A 26,690-nucleotide genomic window follows, 5' to 3' on the forward strand; every position below is an offset into this window, starting at 1 on the left:
TAAACCATATCTATATATAAACGACATCGCTTCGTTCGTGGAGAGGAAGCGGATGCGAGGACGTTAGGTGCACCGGTGTGACCTAGGACAAATCTTATCCCACCCTTACAAATTTTTACAAATTCTAGAGTGCGACACATTGGTCGCACTCTAGAGCCCTGCTTAGACCCCTTTAACTGGGTGGAGCTACCACTAGCAGCCGAGTGTCTCCATCTACTGTTTTTCAGTTTAAAATCAGCCAAAATTCAGACCGTGACACTATTTAAATAAAACAAAAGATTGTCCTTCCTTACCTCAGTCTGCCATGCCAGAGCGGTGGCGTTGAGCGCCGAGATGCGCCCGGCTCCCAGAACTGCGATCGTCTCTCCATCATCGTCTACCACCTTGAAGTCCAAATCCTCATTATACTTCCTCCTCTTGACCTGACGTCCCGAACGCCGCTTCTAAAGAACAGGAGGAGAAGATGTATGAACGGAGAGAAAAAGACAGAGGAAGAGTAAGGACGGAAAGGGGATAAAAGAGAGTTAGGAAGAGGACGTAATACAATGAGATATTGGGGTTACATGAGGGGAAGACGAAAGGGAAAGGAAGGCAGAATGAAATCAGGAGAAGTAAGAAAGGGAAGGATATCATGGGAAATGTAACCATTTGCTGTTACTTTAGCCATTTCATTTAATTATTTTATTTTGTACTTGTTTTTATTGATAAAATTCTTTCACTCTGTTAGAACACACTACACACAGACCTGAAATACACACACATGCTTAGGGGCCTGCCACGAGCAGTTGGGGGGTTCTGTGCCTTGCTCAAGGGCACCTTGGCAGTGCCCAGGAGGTCAACTGTCGTCTTACCAGCCACCAGTCCACACTCCGTACTTCGGTTAGTATGGGGACTTGAACCAGCGACCCTCCGCTTCCCAACCCAACTCTCAACGGCTTGAGTTACTGCCACCCCAATGTAATGCAATTCATGTGAATAAGTGAATAAATGAATATTAGATTCATGTCAACTGAACATGCAGCTAGCCCTAATGAAATGTTCAGGAACATAAATCCAACGTTGTTTATTATAACTATATGTGATGAGAAGAAAACATGTTTGGTGTCATGATGTTGATGTTGTTCTGCACTTCAGTATCCTGTATCAAGGCTTTTTCCAACTATTGTGGAGGCTGTAATGTATGTAAGATTATTAAAAAGTAGAGCTGCAAAGATTAATCTATAAGTTGTCAACTATTAAAATGAATTCGGCAACTATTTTGATAATGCATTAATCACTTTGAGTCTTTTTTTTTAATGAACTGTGACAGTACGCTGAATGTCTTTGAGTTGTGGATGAAACAAGACATTTGAGGACTTCGTCATCTTGGCTTTGGGAAACACTGATCCACATTTGTCATCTTTTTCTGACATTTTATAAACCAAACAACTAATCGATTAAACGAGAAAATAATCAACATATTAATCGACTATGAAAATAGCCCTATTAGAAAAGGTGCATTAGTTGTCAAATTAATTTAGGACACCTTGTGGCACGAACAACTTTCAGCTTCTGGTTTATGCGTACAAGAATGTCTCTCCAATTTCAAAGACTGCAGTTCCCAAAACCCCATCTGCTTCCTGTCGCAAAGAGGATGTTTCTACTTGTCACAACATGCCAGAAGAGATCCTTCCCTTCAACATTTCATGTTTTCAAGGCGCCTAATTTGGGGCTTGCAGGCCAAGCCCGTGCTCCCTTTGTTTTGGCCTGCCATGGCATCTGACTTGCTCATGCTCGTCATTCCTCTGAATTTAAAAGTGCTGTAACATCCTAACCGTAATGACTATGAAACGTACATTTTGTGCAGCTACTGAATCAGAGTTGTACGGAAACGTAAAGCGCAGCGCCGGTAAAACTTTCACTCTTCCTTACAAAAGGTGGACAATACAGCTGTTTCAACTTCATTTTTCAGTCACAAAGGTGTCTTTCCTTTTAAATATGATTATACTCCCAAAAAGAAGCATATGGATCATCTCTGCAAATTAATAAAACTACTGTACGACAGAGAGCAGCGTTATTATTTCAATCATTATTGAAATATAATAATACATTTTTCATTATTACATCTAAACTCTCTCTCTCTCTCTTTATATATATATATATATATATATATATATATATATATATATATATATATATATATATATATATATATATATACACATACATACACACTATATACATTACTCTTTCTATTAAGCCCACTGTGTGTCCAGCATCTATTTGCAGTCTTTCCGTGCACTCACCGCGTTATCCAGGGGGTCTTGGCTGTCCTCTCCGCCCATGTTGAGGGCTGACATTGAGGTAGTGTCGTCACTCTCCGCCCCCTCCTGGACAGCCAGCTCCTGGTTTCTCCTCTTTCCCTTCTTCTTCTTCTCCACAGGCGCTGCGCCAGGATCTCTGGGAGGAGACGGAGAGAGATTCTGATGAGTAATTAGCAGCTCGGGTAGCCCGCAGCAGCCGTTTCTCTCTGAGCCTGAGGCTGGAAACTCTACGGATCCCTGAGGATTTCAGGTTTGAGACGGTACAAATGTTTTATCCTCGCTTCTTATCTCTCTAGGTACCGTTATTTCCCCAATAATGAAGACAAAGGACAACCACTGGCCAATCCTAGAGGCCGCCCAGCTGGCGAAATGGTGGCCACAAGATTGGAGCAGAAGGAATCAGAGCAGAGGAGCTGAATGAAAAAAGCAGGGTGTTTCTGTGGCTTACAACAGGTCTACGGCGGTGGTGAACTAATAACTAATAAAGCGTATTTCAAAATCAACCGGGAGATTCTTTTCTCCAAGACGGTGATGGCACTATGTTATGTAACATATTTCCCGAATGAAACGAGTATCATTTTGGGCGGCATTTGATCAAATCATTCAGGGATTTAATTTGACTGCATGGAGCCTCTGAAAAGTACCAGGGATTTGAAGATAGACATCTCCAATTAATTGTGAGGAAATGATTAAGGGGTGGAGGATTCCAGCCACTTAAACCATAACTGCACACTGAACTGAAAACATAGCCAAGGTTCGGGCCGGCTTATATCCAAACACACAGCTCTGACCTAAGATATCAGCCACTAGCTTCTCCGAGCTAAGTTCAATGCTATATTATATCAATGATGTCATTTTTTTTTTTTTAAATAAACATACACCAAGAGATAGCAGAACTAATCAGGTAAAGGAACTTTTTTTTTTTTTAATTATTGTATTTAAATCTGCCCCTAAGATTTGACAGATTGCGCATGTGTGTGTACGTTTGAGTGCAGCCCAAACACAGGGAGCCTGAGCTGTCTGCTGAATTCTCTCAAACTATTTTGTGTCAATTCAAACTTCTTTTATACAGGAGACCCACGTATGACCCACTTTGCTGAAATGCATTCGAACCATGTGTGACCCCATTGATGAGACTGTCACAGATTTATCTCACACCGAGAGAGACACGGTGTCTGCAACTGTAGTTCCACTCACATCACCGCTGAGACACAGTATTACATAAAGGAATGATATCACACCTAGAACTAGCAAGATTCCTTACTTACTCAAGAATGTCTTTTAGCAAGAATGAAAGGGTTTCTTTCTAAACGAGATACGGAAATACTTGTTCAAGCGTTTCATTTTCGGCAAGCTGAACCATTTTCGCAGGTCTTAAGCGGAAAAAAAATTCCTAACGGACACCAACAAAGTGGAGCACATTACACCGGTCCTTGAATCACTGCACTGGCTTCCTGTGTGACAAAGGATATTTTCAAATCCTTTTGCTTGTCTATGAAGCACTAAATGGTATCAGGCCTGAATACATCTCTGAATTACTTGTAGTGCTAAGCTAATACTGCGTTCAATTTGTACTCGGGAGTCAGATTTTCCTAAGTCAAAGTCGGAAACACTCCCCCTGACCTCGGATTTTTGAGCTCGGAACTCGGACAACCTCCGAGTACCCCGACCTCAAAATCCAACATGGCTGCTCCGTGCAGCAACAGTAGCGAAAGTTGTAGTAACATACGTGCAGTCGTACACACAGTCCTGTCCAACTTCTATCTGTGGACATGTTGTTTTACGCCGTTTGTACGCACAAAATACAGCGTCATGTGTCGTTATCATCTGGTGTTGCTAACAGTGGCTAACATGGCTAGAGCTAACCCCACAAAGAAAAATCGGACTTGTAAATGGAACACATTCAACTCGGGTGTGACTGGTCATTCCCAGCTCCTGCTTCCAAGTCCCGATGGTAAACGGAACGCAGTATAAGTTAGTAGTAGTAGTAGTAGTAGTTAACTTTTTCACTGCCATTGTTTTTTCGCTTAGAACCAGCCTGGTTAACTTTACAGATGTTAAACGCTAGCATTAGCCAATGCAAGCTATCGTAGCTAACATCAGACTCTATGTGTGTGTCTCTATGTTCGGCTGCAGGGCTTTACACAGACCGGTTTGAATGGGTTTGTAAGAGAGTCTCACAAACACAGGTTAACAAATTAATTAAATACGCTGTGCACAGCTCTACAATTAAATCTGTTTTTAACCATTTTGAATATTAACAACATAGAAATCAATATGTGGCGGTCAAATAAATCAATGTTATGGGTGTTGCGAATCTGGCACATTCTATTCTGTCAAAACTCTGAATAAAGCCTCCTCATCTGTTTTAACTGATTTCAGAAATGTGTAACCAGTGTGACCAGCGTTTTAAATAAACAAGTATTCGCCCAGAATGAATTTGCTTTACAGTAATATACACTGGTGAAACTTAAGCAATCATGTTTTATTAACTGAAATGATTTGTTCAAAGCTTTCAGGATTATATTTTTTTTTACACAGAGAAGCAGAAGCGCAAAGCACAACACAGTGATCGTCCCATCTGAACTCCTTCATGCCTTTACTGTATCATGCTTAAGAACTGCAAAGCACACTTTTTTTTTATTTTTATTGATGGTTACGCACATTCCTAATCCTCTCTTATAAGGTCATCTCTCTTTTTCTCCATGACACATGAATACATTATATGGTAGGTTTGGGAAATTAACACTAGGAAATCACTTATTAGCCCGAGCTGATTGATTAGTTCCCTCTACCACTGACTTCAGGCTGCAACCATCGATCCCTTAGAACTCAAACTCTTCTTTTTTATTTTTATCTAAATGAAGCTGGTATGTGCACTTCAGAGAGACTGGTGAATTAAGGACTGTACTGGCAACTGGGGCTGAAAAGAGAAAGCTCCTGTCCCAGTTAATGAGTGAGCAGGAAGAAAAGACAAGGCAACAGATTAAGATGGATTTAAAACTGCACCACATGAGGGCTTTCTAATCTTCTTGTGACTGGGGTTATCTGAACAAAACATGACTGGATGTTGCTGCATGCCCGGCCTGGAAATGACCCTGAGTCAGAAAAGTTCACAAGTCCTCCTCTTCCTCCTCCTCCCGAAGTGAATGACTCCTTTGCTCCATTTCTATCCATTTTCCTCCTCTCCTTCCGGCTTATCTGTACTCCCTTCTTTCATATCGTCACCTCCTCTTTTCATCTTTTCTCCAGCTCTGTCTCTCCGTCTCTCACTCAAAGAGGCTTTATTAGCGTGACCATACTGACACGTAGTAGGGCTTCACGATATGACCCAAAATCTAAATCACGAGGAATTGCACATTTTACCTCGATAACGATAAATTAACGACAATCGCGTTGTTCTAAATCATCTTTTCTGAAGCCCAAATGTTTCCAGACGGAGGACACTGCAGGGTTTTATTTTTTGGCCACAAGTTGCCCAGTTGACTGGGACTCGGCGATTGAGTCATCCTCCATTATGCTTTTCCATGCGGCTGACTGGTCCGGGCGAAGTCACGTGACTACACACGCGGTAGAATGTTTTTAAGGAGAAAGTAGGCCTATCAACAGGAATAAATTCTCGGAATTATCGTCATGGGAGAAATTTTCGATGCCGATACATTTTCGATGAATCGTCCAGCCCTAACACATAGTGTTGCTAAAGCACCAAGAACAGGGAAACATATGCATTTCAGTGTTTCCCACAGAATTAAGATTCTATTTGCGGTGGTAGCTGACCCGGGGGTCAACTTTGTATAACAGCTAAAACAGTACAATCTGCCCACAGTCCCGTCCTCAAGGCTATAAGGGTGCAGGGGCAGTTACAGCACACAATGTAATCTTTCAACATACAAAAGATACCACAAGTTGTAATTCTGTTTAACAGCCAGATGCTGTTCACTAGTGATGGTCAAATGACGCTTCGCAAACCACTTTCTTTATTTTCTGAGCTCACTCGATGGCGCTCTCTGTTCAACAAAGGGTTGAAAACACACCGACTTGCCATTCCTTTAAAATCTCTCTCTCTCTCTCTCTCTCTCTCTCCCCAACTTTCTCCTCTCTCATCAGTCTGCTGTCCTCCTAAACTTCACATCAGTGACTCATCAGCCGTCTCTTCCTCCACGCATTCACACTTTATCTCTAATGTCTTTCCCTTTCTCCTCTTTCCACTGTTTCAATCCCAAAACTCTACTTATACCTCTCTATCTGTCCATCAGAGAACATTTACTTTCTTTCTCTCTTCCACATTATATCATAACCTTGCTCACCTAGGCGCACGCACGCACGCACACACACACACACACACACACACACACACACACACACACCTTTCTTTTCTTTAATGTCTTTTCCCTCTTAATGCATGCTTTATGTACCAAGAAATAATGAGCTATTTTACTTTGGAGCACAGCAACAACCCAGAGACACACACAGCGTGGAATTAATCTACTGACTGAAACAGATTAACCTCAGAGAAAGGCACCCACTATAAGCCGCTGAACATTAAATCGTGTTTAATATGCGTTAAACTAAGCAGGAAAAAGGTACAAAGATGAACTATTGTTTATCTGTCAACGGCTCGAAAGGAAATAATTCCAATTGTTTAACAGTTGCTCTCGACGATGGAAGCAGGGTGCAACAAGTAAAACAAGTCAGTGTCTCCTACTTCACAGACAGACAGACAGACACTTTATTCATAAAGACAGAAAAAGTGAACGGGAGCAATTTGGGGAAGACAGAGAGGAGAGGGGGGAAAGAAGAAGAAAAAAAAAAAGTACAAAAAAAGACTGATTTGTGAAAAGAAATCCTGCCATTTTCTGTTTTTCTCTCTGATTTATTCATTCAGTGTGTCTGCGTTGTTGAAGTTATGGATCTCATTGTTTTGTGTTGAGCTGCTTAACAAAAATGGGATGTTTAGTTCACCTTTCCAAGTGTAAAGTGGGATACTACATTATGGCAGTATTAAGTCATGTTCCATTCAGCATCCATACCATTTGAGCATACAGTACTTTTGAGGTTATTCTGGAGAATATTCTAGACAGTACCGGTCACTGTTTTGGAGCAAGCATATTTGTCCGCTCCCACGCTGATAAGAGCATTCCAACTTCAAAAAATGTCCCTTTCAAAGTACATTTGCGATTGATCGCGAGTTAACTATGGACAATAGACTACACGCCTACAGGAGACTCAAATTCCCAAATGTTGCAATTAATTCCTGCACAAAATTACAAAACCCAAGCTTCTGGGTCCAACTGTATGGGTCCACGTTGTCCTCTCCTTCCCATCTTTTCTGACTCTCCGATAAAGCAAAACTATCAACAACAACACAATTATACCCTTTAAGTGAAATATCGGCTTCAGAGTTTCCCAGAGAAGAACTGCCTAATTTTTGGGGATGTTGGTTTACTGCTGCCATGCTCCATCAGTGTCACCTTCAAGGGCTTTTCCAGCACGGCCTCTTCTAAAGCATTCCCATTCTGTCCTCTTCTCATCTATCATTATCTGTCTCTTCCCAGGAATTGCTAGGCAGCAAGGATGTCTTACCTGGGTTTGCGGCCCCTCTGTTTTGGCGCTGAGGGGACTGGGGTCTTGCTGTCGGCCTGTCTATGGTTCTTGCCATGGCTCTGGGCGCTGTGGGCCGGCCCCTTAGTGTGGACCCCTGGGGTAGGAGGAGGTGCTGTTGGACGACACAGGAAGTGAAAAACATGAAGAGACATTGACACGAGTCCAAGCGAGAGCCTCTTTAGGGCTTGGTGACACCTTCAACATTACTTACTTTTCTATTACACTGACTAATGCGGACCAAAAGCTTCTCTAGGGTTAGGTTTCCCAGCAGAGGTAACCCCTCGACGGGAAACGATTACGATTTATCCTGAGGTGGACATGAATGCTGCCAATCAAATTTCACGGCAATCCATCCAATAATCAGGGCTGCTCGATTACGGGAAAAAAAAAAAATCATAATCACAATTATGTTGGTCAATATTGAAGTCGCGATTATTTAACACAATAACTCATTGACTTCTGGAAAGATGTTGCAATTATTTAAGTTAAAAAACAGTGAAACAAATCAACAGTGAAAACACATTGAACGCCACACAGCATTTTGGGATGGGAGAAAAACGTGCCCTGGTTTATTGGCATTAGCTAGCTGTCTGGATTTACCCTGCTGCTGGCGCTAGAGAAAAAGTCAGTGGATGACCACAGTTATTAAGATTCATAATGGCATCGCTGTTGCTCTGGCTAACAGGTGCCAGGTGGCCAATTCTGGTTAGCAGTTGTTGAGCTTGCTGGCTTAAGAGACAGGGGACATGAGACTGGCTGAAAGGTGGAAAGTGACATTATGAATAAAACCATTTAGAAAAGTCCTATAAAACTCCATTGTGAAAATAAGAATGATGAGGAGTTGAGTTTAGGGCTGCAGCTATCGATTAGTAGTATTCTACCGATTATTCCATTGATTAATCGAGTAATCGGATAAGAAATACTTACACTTAATAATATACAATAGTTTGGTTTCATTTTCGGAAAAAGCAACATTTTTATTGCCTACATTGCTTACAATATCATCTCTCAAAAAGACTAAACATATTAAGTGCATTTAAGTGCCATATTACATTGTTTTTAAAGAAAACATTTTCTGAAATGACATCAACCTCACACTAAGGCCTACATTAAACATACATAAACATGACCTTAAGTTGTGCAACTTAACTTTCAGAACTACAAGTTTCAACCTGAGACTGATCTGCATATAGGCCTATATGTAGTTATTAGTTATACTTGGCAAATAGTTATGCCACACAGCTCTGTTACACTTATTCTAGTAGATCGTTGATCAGAGTGAGAGAAAATGGTGCGCAACAATCAGCTGTTTTTCCGAAGGGATAGTCAACACGTCGGCTCTTTAGATCAAATTGTGGTCACCACTAGGTATTTTCTTGTCTTTGTTTTTGGTAGTTGTTGTGTTTGGTGTAGTTTCATCGTCCAATACGACTCTGATTTACTTTTGTCGGGTCCGCTTCGTGGAATGGATGATAAAGTTAGACTCAATGTTTTCTGTTGAGATGCTGAAGCACTGACGTCGTGCTATTATTGTGGTGAGCTCGTTCGATTTTTCAGTAGACGCGCTGTACAGAGTTCTCGTTTTAACTACGTTTGAACCGATTCCAAACTTTGGACACTTTCTGTGGTTTTCTCCAGCCTGTCTCTTCTCTTAGCCCCGCACTATTTACGCTCTCTTTCTTCATTTTGTAATCAGTCTTCATGGCATGTGTCGCAAGCAGCGTCAGCCCGGTGCGCGACAGTAATAATCCTCCGTGCGGAAACACCGTGAGCGATACAACGTTGGTAACATTAATTCAGCGAAGCTTCGAGGCAAATCATTTTGCATTCAAAATCATTTTTAGTAATCGAATTATTGGAGCTACTCGAGGAATCGTTTCAGCCCTAGTTGAGTTTTAATCATTTCTTAAATATTCTCACTAATCGTTTTCCACAATACATTCATGTGATAATGCATTTCATAATAATGTATCCAATATTGAACACTCTGGAGCTCCACATAGGCCAACGTTGGAGTTAGCAGTGACAAAGATCGTGACGCAGGGATATACATCTTTGTTTGTCTCATAACGGAGGAAGCACCAGCGTATTGGAAAAGACTTTCATTGTTTCTGAGACGTCTATTGGCCTAACTGGTATTGGAGAAGTTTATGCAGGCACGCAGATAAAAAGTGGTTCTATTGAGAAGCATTTCATGAGACCTTCTTCGGGGGGAAAAAAACGAAAAACTGTTGCTTACTATGCAAACCTCTCTATCGCGTATGAAAGAAAACTTTGACCATGTATTTTCGCCTTGGCATACTTATCAGCACTTCATTAAAGCTTTTGGATGATGCATTGCATCCATAATTCATATATTCAGTAACGTTACGCGTTTTAGAAGACATTGAGCATAATCTCGGCTCAAGATGAGAAGTGGTGTCTTACTGCAATTTTTGATTCTCACAATGTTCAGCTTTAAAAGAATGCTAATGCAGCGCCACACACACACACACACACACACACACACACACACACACACACACACCCACATTATAATAATAATTATAATAATAATAATAATAATAATAATTTGTACCAACATGTCTGATCATGATTTAGGGACATTTAAGAATAGAGTAGTTATTATCTGTGCCTTCCAATTAGTGTTGAAATGTTCCGGCTTCAATGCTTGTTGTGAGCCTGCTATTTTCTTTGGTTGTTGACTCCACACACACCACAAATTTTTCGATTTAGATATTGCACTAGTCCATATTGCGATTTCGTACCTTGATTGGGGGGAACAGGAGGTAGGACTTTGATCTTGGGTTTCCTTCCTCTTTTGCCGGGCACCTTAACAGGCAGCTGAGCTGGTCCGGGGCCCACTGTGGCCCCTGGTGCTTTCCCCACCGCCACATCCTTCAGCTCCGTCCCCTTGGTCCTACCCTTCTTTCGCTCCCTGGGCTCCTTCCTCAGTGTGACCACCGTCGCCACCTTCTCCTCCTTTCGTTTCTTTGGTTTGCTGCTTTCCCTTTCCTCCGCCTCCACTCCTCCTTTCTCCCGTTCTCTCTTGTCCTTTTTCTTCCGTTTCTTCTTAACCCTGCCTCCTCCTCCTCCTCCTCCTCCTCCTCCTCCTCCTCCATCGTCCTCCTCGCTCAGAGAGGAAGGAGGTCTCGCGGCTCCTCCGGAGTGCCTAGCGGCAGGGGCCCCAGCCGCCCCAGCGCAGTGATTGGGCGCCGCCGTGCTGCCCACGGGGGTGAGGAGGCGGAGCTTGTCCTTGGGGCCCAGGACCAGGTGTCCCCGCGGGATTGTGGGAACTGTGGTTTGTGCGTGACTCTTTTGGTCCGAGGCGGAGGAGGAGGCTGCAGCGGCGGAGGCCGGAGGTGGCGTATGCTTCAGGACACCAGTGAACATCTGAAAAACAGAAATGGGTTGTAAATTAAAGAGCCCCTAAAGAGCTTTTCAGCGTCATATTTGGGGGTCTACTAGAATAGGTTTACGCGCTTCGATGTTCAAAAAGATATAATGTTTCTCATACTGCCCATTGCTGCAGTGCCTCGACCTGAAACAACAAGGCTCGTTCGAGATGAACTGTGCTTCGCCTGTAAAGATGGACGAGAGCAGGCGGCAACAGCAGTGGGCGGAGACAAAAAGCTGCGGTCAAGTCGGACAGTTTCCAGCCGTTTCCAGCAGCCTTCAGGCTGAACGGGAAGTCACAGAAAGACTCACATACTGTTAGATCCAATTCTGATTTCAGCGTTTCCTCTATGTTGATCTGCAAACGGACTTAATCTCTCTGACTTCGAAACGTCACTATCAGACACACAACATTTAAAATCAGACAAATAGCAGTTAAAATCCCTCCAATTCAACAACAAAACAAAGTTTATATAAAACATCATCGTAGTGAGTTGATTCTGAACCAATCAGCTGATCAGCTGAGAGCCAGGCGTTTCCCAGCATGCACTGGGTCTTACAGTCGTTGGAAAGCAACTGTGTCGGCTGGCTAAAACCTGTGGCCGCCTTGATCTCGTGAGGTTATCGCTGCCCACGTGTGCATGACGTCAGAGCAAGTCGGGATCAGGTCAGACTCAAATCTAAGCGGCGTGCACTGGGGCGGCGATCGCCGGTGATCCATTCTGCCCAGGCCTGGCTCATCTCGAACGAGACTTCTCTACTTGAGCTCTTGGCCCGCCCAGTCTGCACTGATTGGTCAGCTGGCCCACTCTGTTGTGATTGGTCAACCAAATTCAAACAAGCCACTGGGCGGGCTGTGCTTGCTCAGGCAGCGTATATATAAAAAACTGGGCTGGTATTTCAAACAGGAATGTGGGCGAGATGTTTTCAGGAAGTTAACAAAAAGTGCTGTCTGTGGGAGAGAAACAATCTGTATTTTTTTTGTACTTTATACTAGAGATGAGCCAATACCAGTATCGGTATCGGCTCCGATACTGCCTAAAACGTTGGTATCGGGAAGTACTGGAGTTAATGCACCGATCCGATACCACGTAATAAAGCCCTAAAGATAATCTACGTTAAAGTAGTTTATTTAAAGTTCTTTTTCCGTTATAACTGACTGTCAAACTGGAGAATAAAAGAAAGTTCATTGTTTGTTTGTTCATGTTTCACAAAAAGTTTAACCTGAGCCAGGCCAACAACAAAGACAGAAATAATATCACATCCATACAGGGATAGTAGGATACAGCTGTTAAGACATAATAAAATGTATGACACACTGGTATCGGATCGGTACTTGGTATCGGCCGATACGCAAGTTCAGGTATCGGAATCAGTAAGCAAAAAATGGTATCGGACCATCTCTAATTTATACATCTATTACATACACAAGAAACTATATAACCCACTAAAATCCCAAAAAGCATAATAGGGGCTCTTTAAATTTACCATTTTCATACTGCCGTCATTCACCAATTCATTCTCGCTAGCTCTACTTTCTCATTTCTTTTCCGATAGATGTTAAGCTACTGTCAATCAACACTTTCAAAACCCCTCTCTTTCCTGGACGCCGAAAAATCTGCAGAAAGTGTTGAGTTTCGCTGAGAGTGGTCAAAAAGAAGGCAAAGCAGAAGTGAATATAATTCATTAGCAAATAAAAACAACATTTCTGTTAAAGAGAGAAACTCAAAAGCAACAGAGTGCCGAGTACAGTAGAACGTGACTCTGCTGTTCTAATGGAATCAATGCTGTGGAAATGTATGATATACAAGCAATTCCCACCCCTCTCAATGTATTTTTTTTACCAGGACTTTGATTAACTACAGGCTTTCATTTGTTTGTACTGTGTCCATTATTTCAATACTAGATTTTATTTGAGAATTAACAGTACTATTATTATGATTATTATTTGTATTCAACAATGGATTCAATGTCCATGTGTTATATGGAAAGGGTCGCTCAAAGTGACAAACACACAGAAAGTTATAACCCAACTCTGCGGTTCCCTTCAGCTTTATTATGGAGCTTATAGCATCTTTCAGTTCATTAGTTTGGTTTTCTCTGTTTTAATTCTCTCTCATCTCTCAACCTTGTTTTCAGCAGCAGCAAGCAAGGCCTGAAATTAACACCCAGCCATGCACCAAATGCGGGTGAAACTGTCTGTCTACCTGCCACACTGGCGAGTAGCCAATGAGAATTGAGTGATTCATTAGTTGTGTGTAGTTGTTTTTTTTTTGCCAATGTTCTTTCACATTTCAACCAAGTCGGCCATTTCCTTGGATTTAAGCTAAAAAATGTGGCAGCACATTGCTGAGGTTGAAGAGGCCGGCGGAAACAAGCAACCAACAAAAAAAGATGAGGATGATTCAAAGAAAAGTAAAAGAAGACGTTTTAATACCAAGTGGACAGTTAGCGACAACGGCAAGGTCCTGTGTGGCTGATCTACGACAGCAGTATGGAGCCAATGTACTGCAGCGACGGTCGTGGGTACGGTTCAGACAAAACAAAGTTCAATTATTTTGTAATCGTGACTAAAAGCTAGTTGAGAACTAAAGAGTCATTGAAGAAAACATTGTCTGATAAAAAGCCTGTGTGGCTAGTGGATTTTAAAAAGTTAAATTCAGGCCCTGCTCCCGGCTCTACAAGACCGAGATCAGTAAGGTTGGGTGCCAAAGTTAATAAAAATGATCACTGGCAAATAAATATGGGAAGGCTCGTTAAACATGACTGCCGGCGTTAACCGTTTGTTTCTCCCCTCTAAAAGTTAGTGAGAGAATGGATAGAAATTGGGAGAGAAGGATAAAGACGAGAGGGAAAGGGGTAAAAGATTATTTTTATTGGGCATTTTTACGCCTTTACTTTTATAGGACAGCTGAAGACATGAAAGGGGAGGGGGGGGACATGCAGCAAAGTGACGCAGGTCGAAGTCGAACGCTACGTCGAGGAGTAAATCTCTATATATGGGCATGAGCTCTACCATGTGAGCTACCCAGGCGCCCGAGAATTGATGATTTAATGAATCATAGACCCCCCACACACACACGACTTGTTTAAATAAATACATAAATTTATGTAAATTGTTGGAGATATTGCTGGAACAACATCTCCAAGTTTTGTTTTTCACTGTAGAAATGTCATAATGATTTGCCAATGCAAGACAGTACCGGCACCTTTTTTTTTTTTCCCCCCACTTCAAGCACTGCAGAAACCATGCGTGCCCATCGCCCTGAGCATGTGCCGTTTGGTGTGTGAATCACGCTGTGAGTAAAGATTTAGTACGCACAATATTCTTCCGTCAACCCCAGGGTGTTACAGCTGTTAAAAACAGAAACTCTCAAAACCAAAACTGCCAATACGCTCATTGACAGTCATTAAGTCGTTTCCTGTATGTCCGTAGTTTATTTTTAAAGAAATATAGACACTTTATGATCCATTTCTGTGTAAAAGATCTCGCGTAAAAAAATATAAATAGAAGACGGTCCTATTTTTACGCTTGTAGAGCGGATCCGCTCTCATGCCTGGTGTAGCCAGTGTCATTCATTTTAGTGGGAGCGTAGTGTTGGAGCATCCGCTCCGCACACGTTACGCGTACATGTAGCTGGCCCGTAAGTGTGTGCTGGTTGTGGCTGATGATTCGACACCTCCCCCCCCTCACAGCGCTGCCAGTGTGAGACAGCAGAAGGATTGGTGTTTTACATCCGTGCTGCTACCCTGTGACTGGGCTCAGACTGGTTTACACGGCAATCCAGTAAAGGAGAGGCCTCCAGCAGCTGCACAGTAAAGCCCTCGGGGGAGGTAAGAATAGAGATTACTACCCCTGCTCAGTATGCTCTGGTTCTTTTATCTATTCCCAAAAACAAACTGAAACATGAAACGTATCACTTCCTGTATACAAGACATTTTCCCAGAAAAAGCTCAGGGCTTAGAATACTAAATGTTGTTTTTGAAGCCTTTAGACCGGAGATCTTCCTTAGAGTTAATGCAGACCCAAAGTTATCGTTTAAAAAAAAAAAAAGTTAAAATATACATAAACACGAGTCCAACATATTATTAACTAAGATAAATCAGCCTATTGTGTGATTTGTTTTTAAATGTACACAACATTGATGACAGGCTACTGGCCTGTAGTTAAGGTAAGCCATCCACAGATACAGTTACATTTAAGGATTCACTGCTACATGTATGTTTAACATTAAAACAGGATGTATAAATATATGAATGTCAATAAATATGATTTTAATACCTTAGTATTATACGCGCCATAAAAAGGTATGCGTAAAGGCTTTAGGCCACCCTACACTTTATTGTAGACCCAGTTTAATATGCAACTCTTTTCTTTTACAATATACTGTATGTAGTGAAGAGTCCCTGTTCCGTCTCTCTTTCAGCTGAGGGGTCCTTGGCCTAAAAAAGGTTGAAGAGCCCTGCTTTAGACAGCAATGAACACCATGAATGTCAACTGTGTCATACCGTTCTGAGGCCAGTCTTTACACATCAGCATTAATCACAGTAGGTCTGCACCATGTTATATCACACTACAGCTGAGCATTACTCTACACACGAGCACACATGAAAAATGAAAATTGCACTCACTCATTGAACTTCATACTTTAGTCGTAGGCCTCCTCCTACATTTCTTCCTATTTTCATTCATGCAGGAACACCAGTAGCTCTAAGATGCTTCTGCTTGCTTTGATATAAAACCTTAAAAACACCAAAAAGGATCATCACACGATGACATCCAAAGTCCTGGCGATGCTGCTTGTATAATTGAGATAAATATACTTCAGATCAGGGCTGCAACTTTTACTGATTATTTTCATTGTCGATTATTTTCTCGATTGGTCTATAAAATGTCAGAAAATGGTGAAAAATGTCAACCAGTCTTTCCCAAAGCCCAAGATGACGTCCTCAAATGTCTTGTTTTGTCCACAACTCAAAGATATTCAGTTTACTGTTACAGAGGAGAGAAGAAACTAGAACATATTCACATTAAACAAGCTGCAATCAGAGAACTTTGACATGTTTTCATAAAAAAAAAAGGACTCAAACCGAACGATTATCAAAATAGTTGGCGATTAATGTAATAGCTGACAACTAATCGATTCATCTTTGCAGCTCATCATTTAAAGGATGAACAAACTCCATTTAAGCGTGTAGTTTTCCTCTCTGATCCACAAAGGCCCCATGGTAGGCCGAGGTTCTGGGCTGTCGGTGACATCACTGTTTCCACCATCCTCCTCCTGAAACCACAGAATCCAAACCTCCATTCCCCTGAACTCATCATCAGCGGCACAGCGCTCTTCCACTCTCAAATGCTCAAACACTTGCTCTACTGCTGCTTCACCACTGCGGAAAGTCCTGCAGTAGTACTCAGGGTTTTCCCTGCCATTATAAGGCGTAGGCGCAGCACCCAAGCTGTTTGGGGCAGCACCTAAGCTGAAAAAAATGTAAAAATCAATGTGAGCATCAAAACTAACTAAATGACTTTCCTCAGATCTAATGATTGTTGTTGGTCCCCAGTGGACGTCTTTAGCGAGTTTTGTCTTTACGCTTTTTGAGTGTTATTTATTAATTATCTGCTCTAGTTTTTCCAACGTTTTTAGTGGTCCAAAATGATGTGAAATGGCATTTTTATTTTTACTAAAAAAACATAACATTTTCTTGAGGGAGGAACCCTTGACCCCCTGCCAAATGCGTGCACCTTAGTCTTCCACAAACCTATGATGTCCGATGAGTGATTTCTACCACGGCCACGTCTGTAACACTAATGGAGGACAGGGAATGCCTGTTTCTTCTTAGCCACCTCAGATTTTTAAACCAGGTTGTCAGCCCAGAGACATTTAGGTGGGAAGCAGAGCTTAAGTGCTAGATATTATAATACGGCTCCTGTGTCTGCATAAACACTTGCAACCATGAATATTTATGACCAGTAGGTGGACCTCAGGGTCAGTGTAGCATGTGGGCAAATAGTACGATTCATTTAAATCGAAAATGCAGCAAAGCTTTAATATCCATTGGTGGCTTTTTGTCACAAAGACCAAAAATGTGATTCCACCAAGGTTAAATAAAGCTTGTTATGAATTCTGTAGCATAGCTTTTGAATCATTGCATCCACTGGTGTACCGCAGCCTACATGGGGAATAGATTGCAGTAGTACATTGCTAAAATGCACAACTCCCGCACTGTCACAGCCACTTAGTCAGATCCAACGCCCCCTGTTGAGTCCTGAATCTACTCGATGTTTGTGATACTTCACTAACAATTGGAGTCAAAAGTCAGGGGTCTTCAACATTTTTTAAGCCAAGGACCCCTTAACTGAAAGAGAGACAGAGCAGGGACCCCCTACTACATATTGTATAAAACTAAGTTGCATATTAAACTGGGCCTACAATAACATGTAGGGCGGCCTTAAGCCTTTATACATAGCTTTTTTCGCATAGAATACTAAACTATTGAAATAATAATTGTTGGCATGATTGTATAAATCATCTTTTAATGTTAAACGTACATGTGGCACAGTGAATCCTTAGAATGAACTGTATCTGTGGATGGCCAACTTAGTGACTATCTTACCTATAGGCCAGTAAGCCTAACAAATGTATAAACAGACAGTTTTTTTGGGGGAAGAGACAATGGTAGATACTGCCTTTGCTACTGGACGTGACCAGCGGAGAGCCATCAACTTGGCAGAACAAAAGAGCCTAAAATGCAACTTGCTAGTGCTTACTTTGCACTGGCAAGTTGCACTTTAGGCTCTTGGCCAAGTTGGTGGCTCTCTGCTGGTCACGTCCAGTAGCAAAGGCCATAGCTTAGCTATAAGTTAAGAAATAGACTGTGTAGCCTATTTTTCATTCACAATGCAAAAAAAAAACTATTAAATTCCTTTTTTTATTTTTGTTTAAACTGTTTAGCTGATTAAATAATTAATGCGTCAAAATTATTATCGTCGGTTAACGGTTTAACTAAACTAAATTGGATGAATGAATCAAAAAATAAAAACATCTAGTTTTATTGTTTAAAAGCTTCACTTAGCCCAGCTATGGAACAATGCATACTGGTGCTTGACTCGTTAACGTTAGCTGCTATGGTTAGCTGTTTATAAAGTGGAAGGAACTTATCAACTAGCTAGCTAATCTGTCCGCTTATCAACTCCTTGAACGGATCATAGTAACTTTTAGCACGGCTAATTGTAGAAAGGCTACTGCAAGAAAAAACGTGTAATTATCAAAAGACATTGGATCATTGATGTTTGTTTGACGGCCGATGTTAGCTAGCAGAGCTAACGTTAGATCTGCTAGCTAGCGCGCTGCAATCAGGTCCGATGGCAGACAGAATTGCTAAATAAATAGCAATCCAACAGCACATTATACAATGTAAACAAAGACACGCTTTCTTGCGGCGGCCTTTATAAAATGAGCAGTGGTGGAAGTAAGCATTGTCACTTTTATTTCAAAATGTTTGTGTAATGGCAGCCATAACATTAATGAGCAGGTGCTGAGGAGGAGAAGAACGAAGAGAAAGAGAGCCAAATTGGCTATTTTGGCCTTTTGTGGGGTTATGGCTGCAAATTCACTATAGAGGTCTGTGTGGCCAGATGACCGATTTGCACGTCAGGACCGCTATGGCTGCCTCCACCAGAGTTTCCTCTGGCTTCGCCCTCACACACGCTCCACCTCCCCGACAGTGCGGGCGAGACGGGCCGGTGTTGTGCCCGACCCCGGGGGACCGGGATTCCACCTCAGCCGGTACGCGCCGGCCCTCACTTTTATTGCACCACGGGGCGACCCTCTGACTCTCGCGCGCGTTAAACTCCTCGGTCCGTGTTTCAAGACGGCTCAGGTGGGTTGCCGACATCGCCTTTTTTACGTGAGCAGATCCCCGCCCTGGCGACGCGACGCCGTTGGGGCACATTGAGGACGGTCCATCCAGGTTGACAGCAGCACCGGGAACAGGGGGCCCCGCCCCTCCCCGCGGGGAGAGAGGACGCAGCGAGGGTTATTGAGGTTAAAGTCGCATCAAATCCGCCTTGGTTGTTCACACTGCGGCCACATTGAAAAAAATCTGATCTGGGTCTGATTCAGGACCACATATGGAAGTGGACTGAATCTCATACGAAAAAATCTGATCGGATCAGATTGGATTTGGGCCACTTTTGCCTGCAGTCTGAGCGTAGCCATTGTTACTTTATATGTCATTAATGTGTTTAATTATTTATGTCACAAAGTTTTTCTCCCCAGTGGTTTTTGTATTCACTGTAATTAATTTCTGTGCTTTGTAATTATTTCATCTCTTTGTTTGGGCACTGTTGAATTAGTTAGGCTGAATTAACTAAAGACTGCTGCACTGACCATAACGACTCTATTAAACTGCATTATGGATTCAAACTCCAAGGTGAGAACATTCTGCGCACACTTTCCTCTACACATATGAATGAGAGTGTGTGTATAACGAACCCTGGTTTGATAATGAATAATAATGTGCTACCTGATTGATCCCTGCAGGGAAATTGTCTCAGCTTCGCTGCACCACAGGAAGGTCAGAGCACAGGGTCAGCTACTAGACATCACGCAGGAAGTGGTGTGGAATCACTTGTGGTGTGGTGTGTACAACACATCAGTATGGCAGTTTGTTTCGAAAGGCAATCATAATGTCGGAACAACCTCCCAGCTAATCCAAAACACCCCAGGGTTCCCAAGCAAAATCGGCCCTGTTTTCAACTCCATTACCAAGCAAGTACAGTACGAACAGGGCAGTAATTTGTCACCTCTGTTGGAGAAAGTATAAAAACCATGGATGTATAACAAAACCTGGATACAGCGTTTGAGGGGGAGCCCCGTTTATTCCTATGAGAGTTGCCCAGTGGCACATGAGGCCAAAAAACTTCACCTTCCTTGAATAAAATAAGCCGGATGATGGGCACTGCTTCCTCATTATTTCGGCCCATAGAGCACTAGAGACGTCTGCTGGCTACTTCAGCTTTAGCCCTCCGGTAACTTGAATAGGGATAAAAATGATTTTATCGTGCAGCTCTTCTATAGCCTAGAAATCTAGACGCACCCTAGCGGCAGCAAATGTAATTTGCAGCCAGGGTCAGTCTAGCAACTCTCCGTTGGCTTGCGAGCTGGAAAAACCAAACTCTGGTCAGGCCAATCACATTGTGTATAGAGTCGGTCGGCGGGCTAATGACGGCAGAGTTGCAACGGTTCCGTGTGAATTCCCTGCTACTTAAAAAACAAAGAAGATGGCTGCTGGGTCTGGCTTGTCAGGCTAGCTCTTCTAGACTTTCTAAATGTGATAGGACTGAATGGATTACATTCTGATAGTGAAACAAGTCATTTCTCGGGGGGTTGTGACAAGTATCCACTGATTTACAGATGTCTCTTTCGCCATGTAAGTGTATGGGGGGGGAAAGGTCTTTATGGGCCAGAGGGCATCACGTGACAGACAGGATTTGTAATTCCACTGTTTGGCCGCTACGTCAAATGGGCTTCAAAGCCCGGCGCACTTCCTGAGGGCCTGATAAAAAAAACCTGTGGCTATCTTTCCCGTAATAAAAAAATACTATCTGCTTTTTTGACATCACATCATGAAACCTAAATTTAAATTAACTCCAGGACCACGGCATCTACCATGGGAAGAAAAGAAACTGCCACCGTTGTGAAAACAACAAAAACAAGTACTGATAGAGTAACAATCAAACCATGAGCCAAACTATCAATATTTGAAACCAATCAATGCTGGACGAGCACTGCGTTTCAGGAAGAACTGAGGGAATGTGCCTTTCTGAAGGTGGTATCAAGGACAGGGGAGTCAATAAGCCGTGTGCACCAGTGAATCCGACAGCAGAGTGGGACTGATTTACATCGAGCGAAGCTGCTGATGGTGATGGACACTTGGCTACTAAGAGAGTCTTCTGGTGCAAACTACTGAACACAAGCCCCACTAAATCCACTCTACATTAAAAAAGGCCATGTTAATGTTTGTGTTGGTAATGTCAGGCTTACAGTGATCACTTGCTCATACTTGTTGGGTTTGCTTTTGTTCGTTTGTTTGCAGATTATGGGATGCATCTGCACAGTGCTCTGCAGGACTACCAATCTGTAACTGTTAGCTGCAGTTGTGTGGACAGGATTTATAAATGAAAAGACAGAAGAGGAACTCACACAGCGGTGGGAAATGAGTGTTGTGTTACATGAGGTTCATGATGCAAGACACTATATCTGAAGAATTTCTCACGCCATCTTGCAGCTGCACATACCAATATCTTAGTTGATGTATCATACTCAATGCAAACTCACACTCTTTACTTGTGGATCAATATAGAGACGTGCATCACCATCGGAGGGGAAAACTATAGCCGCCACAATATGCAACTAAGGGTTAAATGCTGACGAAGTGATGTAGCTAGCAAAAAACGTCAGATTTGAGCATGTCACATGATTATTTTAGCATCCTTTGTCTAAATATCTACCAGAGAGGATAAGTTAGCTGTTAGTAAGCTAATGTTAGCTATGTGTTAGCAGGCTAAGGCACTGAACATAAAACTGCATAGCTTTCTGATTTATTCACATTCCACTGTAACACAAGTTGCAGTTGAGGCAATACTAGTCCCGTGCGAATAGGGCTTTAGAGTTAGAAAAAGGCATTCAAAGCAGTAGTAGGCATCATATACTGACTATAGCCCTGTTCGCACGGGATTAGTATCATCTGGGGACTTTGTGTGATTTAGAAATTCCCCCCCCCCCCCACATCTGAGTTTCGTTTGGTGCATTCGCACGGGATAAGTGTAGCCTGCTTTTACTTGAATTTACTGGCATATGTACCCCAGAGTTGGGTACCCGGAGGCGCGCAGAGGACGGCCGTTGCGAGGCCCACACAGCATCACCGTCAGCCCTCGGGCAAAGCCGGGACTATTTTGTCTGCCATTTCATCACTGAATTGACTTTTGAGACTTTTTGTCTCAATTGTGTTTTGTTATTTAAACAAATGATTGAAGAAATAAACTTGTCCATGAGCCTATTAACAGACCTCCAGCTGACAGCGGGGTCTGTGAGCATCACTGGTCGGCCGGCGAGCGAGCGAGCGAGCGATCGCGGCCGCCACCGGCTGGCTGTCAGACTGCAGCTTCTCAAGTCCGACAACATCGGAGCAAATGTGCTATTCGCCATAAATTTTTGTAAAAAATGCCCATATTCGAACCATGCACGTTGATTTCTCGCATAAAAAAGTCTCAGAAGTGAATTTAGTGATGAAATAGCTGCAGCTAATATGGCAAACTCCCGATCTAGATTCTAGAATCGATTGCTTTTCCTTGGGTTGCCAGATGTTAACGCTGAATTTTGCATCTGAATTTGGTATATTGCATTTTTTTATGTTGAATTTTGGATTCTGAATTTATGAACTTAGAAAAAATAAAAGGTGAAAATTAGTTATTGAAAATGTGAAGAGTAAAATTCTGAGGCAAAAAATTCAGATACATAATGTCAATGCATCAATATTCAGTGCTAGAAATTCAATGGCTTTTTAATTTCAAAATCCAATGAAACAGATTTACTTCCATAGGACCTCGTTGTTCGGTGAAATATGGTGGGTCATTTGCGGGGGAATTTTTACATGGCTGATTCACACGAGATTAAGATCACTCCGTAATTATTACAAATGACTGGAGGTGCGAATAAGGCTTATGAAATAACCCCATTAAGCTAGCTGGAATATGACAATACAGCCCAGTCTATTCTGTAAACAAAGAGTGCTGTATATTTGCATTGAACTCAAGCATGTTCTCCAGAGAGAGAAAAAGCGTCAAACATAAAAATAATGTTTCTAATAAATACAGACAGTCGCTGATAACATGTGACTCTGCATGCAAACAGGTAACTGACAAAAGACTGTTTGATTCAACGATTCAATGTCCTCATGCTTTTCACATGAGTAAAGTATCCTGTGACACGTGATATGACCTGTGGAGAGACCAGCCTGCAGCATCAAGCCTTTTTATAGTGGATGACAAATCTACAGTACAGCTCTTTACAACGGGGAAGTGAAGCCATTATAGCTATCTATGCTCTCTTCAAAGCCACCAGACTCATTTGACAAAAAAACTGTAATTTTACCCTGGACACTGGTCTACCGCTGCCCTGATTGGTTGGTTTGTTTGTGTTATTTTTATTATTTTTATTTTTTTTTTAAAGGGATTCAAGACAAGGTAAAGGAGTGAAAATATCCCAAATATACGGTGGCATGGCAGTACAAACCACAACACCAATTCACACAACACGACAGCAAATCGCCACAACACGATAGTAATTCACACAACATGACAGCAAATCAAACACGACAGAAAATCGCCACAACACTACAGCGAATCATCACAACACGACAGCAAATCGCTACAACACGTCAGCAAATCGCCACTACACGACAGCAAATAACACAACACGACAGCAAATCGTCATAACACGACAGCAAATCGTCATAACACGACAGCAAATAACAGAAAATCGCCACAACACTACAACGAATCATCACAACACGTCAGCAAATCTTCACAACACGACAGCAAATTGCCACAACACGACAGAATTGAATTCACAGAAAAGTGAATTGCTGTTGTGGTTTGCACTTCAGGGCCACTGTACAATATAGTGTACACTTAAACTGATTAGATTTTTATTAGACGGGCCTTCTTTTTGTCTAAGATACGTTTAGCTGCTGCCCCCGACCACAGCTGGACACTGCTTAGCTTCTGTGTCGGTACTCCTGCCTGCTTCTCCAAACTGGGGGCTTGCCGACCGCCATCTACTGTAGGTTATAGGGGTGAGAATCACCACAGGCCCCACGATACAATATTATCACGATATGATATTATTGCGATTTTAAACACATTGCAATATTCTGTGATATATTGCAATTTGTTACCTTTTTTGTATCGTTTCCCCCCCACCCCTAGTAGGTAACACACTGACTATGGATAAGTACCTCATACAACCCCACTTCAAAATATCCAAACTATCCCTTTAACATTACCTAATAAACATGAGGGCTGAATAACAGATTACCACTGGTGTCTTTGAAGACAAAGAATCTTCAGATAATCTTCGACATAGTAGTAACAAATCAAATAGCTTAGCTATCATGAGCTATGAACTTCCCATCCGCTACGGTACAAAATGTGCTGCAGCTTCAATTATAATACACACATAAAACTTCATATACAAAAACAAAATGCTGCAAACCAATCAGGGCTGGCAGGCTGGCTGGAGATGCATAAACAGGTATCAAACACCAGCTGCCACAGTGTTTAATATACATACAGTTCATTGTACCGCATGGTCTACCGTCTGTTGTCTCTTTACACTGCTGTTCATGGGCTCTGTCCATCTGTATGTAATGTGAGAGACTTTATGCCGTCCGTACGTTTTCGTACCAATGTCACCGCCACAAACTGTAGCACATTTTGCACTTGTCAACGGAAGTGATTGTTTTTTGTGAAAACGAGCCAGCGCCGGCAATTTACTGCGATTATGTGGAATTTCGTCACACCTACATACACACAGGTGTTTGATGGTTCCTATGACAGCGAAGCACAGAGAGAGTGATGAAGAGTCTAAATCTGGCTATGGCCCTTTTCTGATGCTCTTGACTTTATTTAGAAACCAGCGAACAGGGAGCGCACTCACTGTGGAAGGACTAGCTCTCCAGGTCAGACTGACAGAGTGACGTCATGTGTGTGTGCAAATCCTCATGTGGCGTGTGTATTTCTGTCTGCAAAAATAAAATAAAAAAATGTGTACATGTCATATTGATGTAAGGCCGGTGTAGCGGGACGCGGAGCAGGTGCATGTGTGTTTTTCTAACTGCTGTTTTATGCAGTATGAAGGAGTACTGCCTTGTGTCGTGAGGCCAATGCAGATGTGCTAAATAGAATCTGCTACTCACACAGGTATGAGGAATCATCTCAATCACACACACACACACACGCGCTTTGGGAGGGGGGTATCAGAGCCGTTGCCATGGAAACTGGCTCTCAGTGCCAAAGCTGCGGGGAGCGGGGGGGTGGACGTAAACATGCGGTCACCATGGTAACCCTTTCATTGCCACTGGCTACTGACTGTCTGTCTATTCAGTCTGACGGATGGATCGACTCGTAACGTATCGGATGTCAGCCTGTATTCCCAAATGTTCACCTGTCCTTCATCTTGTCCGTTTAAATATTTGTCTGGCCGTCCATCTGTGTACGTCCACATGTCGAACCATCTGATGAGAAGACTTGATAACAAGCCATTGTTTCCAAGGATGCAATTACATAGATCATATCTGAAATAAATGTGGGTCAGGCATTACTTTAATTTGGTTTGATTGGCCATGAGTTAAAATCAGGTTAAATGCAACTCTGTCCTCTTTTGACCAAAATGCAGTGCAGTTTGTCAGAAATCAGAATACTTGTGATTTTGAATGATATTTAAAAACTATTTAAAATTGAAATCACGTTTGGTAAGAAACGTCTGATTTGTCATGATTTGTCATGATTTAAAAAAATAAATAAAATGAAAGCAGGCTTACAATCAACGGAAATCCTAACAGACATCCCACGAATATTTTCATTACGGATTCATCTGCACACAATTAGTCAATATGGGGCACGAAATGTCAGAAAACATCACAAAAATCACGATTTCCGAGAGCCCGTCGGGGTGACGTCTTCAAATTGCTTCAAAATGTTTGTGCGACCATCAGTCCGTAACAAAAAGATAAGAAAAGACTTAAACCATTAATCAATTATCAAAATAGTTAATCCAATTCATTTTCTGTTTAAACCAATTAGTTAATCCATTAATGAATGTTGAAACATCGAGGAAGGGATGAAGTGACCCTGCCCGGAGGAAGCCCGGACCCCCCGTCTGGAGCCAGGCCCAGATGGAGGGCTCGTCAGCGAGCGTCTGGTGGCCGGGTTTGCCACGGAGTCCCGGGCCGGGCACAGCCCGAAAAAGCTACGTGGCGGACATCTCTCCATCCCATGGGCCCACCACCTGTGGGAGGAACCGCTGTCGGGTGCGCTGCCACATGGGTGGCAGTGAAGGTCAGGGGCCTCGACGGACCAGACCCGGGCAGCAGAGGCTGGCTCTGGGGGACGTGGAATGTCACCTCTCTGTGGGGGAAGGAGCCGGAACTTGTGCGGGAGGTGGAGCGCTACCGGTTAGATCTGGTGGGGCTTACCTCTACGCACAGTCTTGGTTCTGGAACCATACTCCTGGATAGGGGTTGGACTCTTTTCTTCTCCGGAGTTGCCCAGGGTGTGAGGCGCCGGGCGGGTGTGGGGATACTCACAAGCCCTCGGCTGAGCGC

The 26,690-nt window shown here is 42.6% G+C and overlaps 1 protein-coding gene across 1 annotated transcript in view; it reads right to left on the reverse strand.

Moving 5' to 3' along the window:
- Nucleotides 1-26,690, reverse strand: part of chd6 (chromodomain helicase DNA binding protein 6) — a 165,742-nt gene that overhangs the window by 85,837 nt on the left and 53,215 nt on the right. Inside the window, 4 exon segments of the mRNA XM_078249261.1 lie at nucleotides 294-443; nucleotides 2,286-2,439; nucleotides 7,887-8,019; nucleotides 10,676-11,300. Coding sequence (XP_078105387.1) covers nucleotides 294-443; nucleotides 2,286-2,439; nucleotides 7,887-8,019; nucleotides 10,676-11,300 — 1,062 coding nt within the window.

Source organism: Sander vitreus, chromosome 4 (genome assembly GCF_031162955.1).
Source record: "Sander vitreus isolate 19-12246 chromosome 4, sanVit1, whole genome shotgun sequence".
NCBI classification, from domain to species: domain Eukaryota; kingdom Metazoa; phylum Chordata; class Actinopteri; order Perciformes; family Percidae; genus Sander; species Sander vitreus.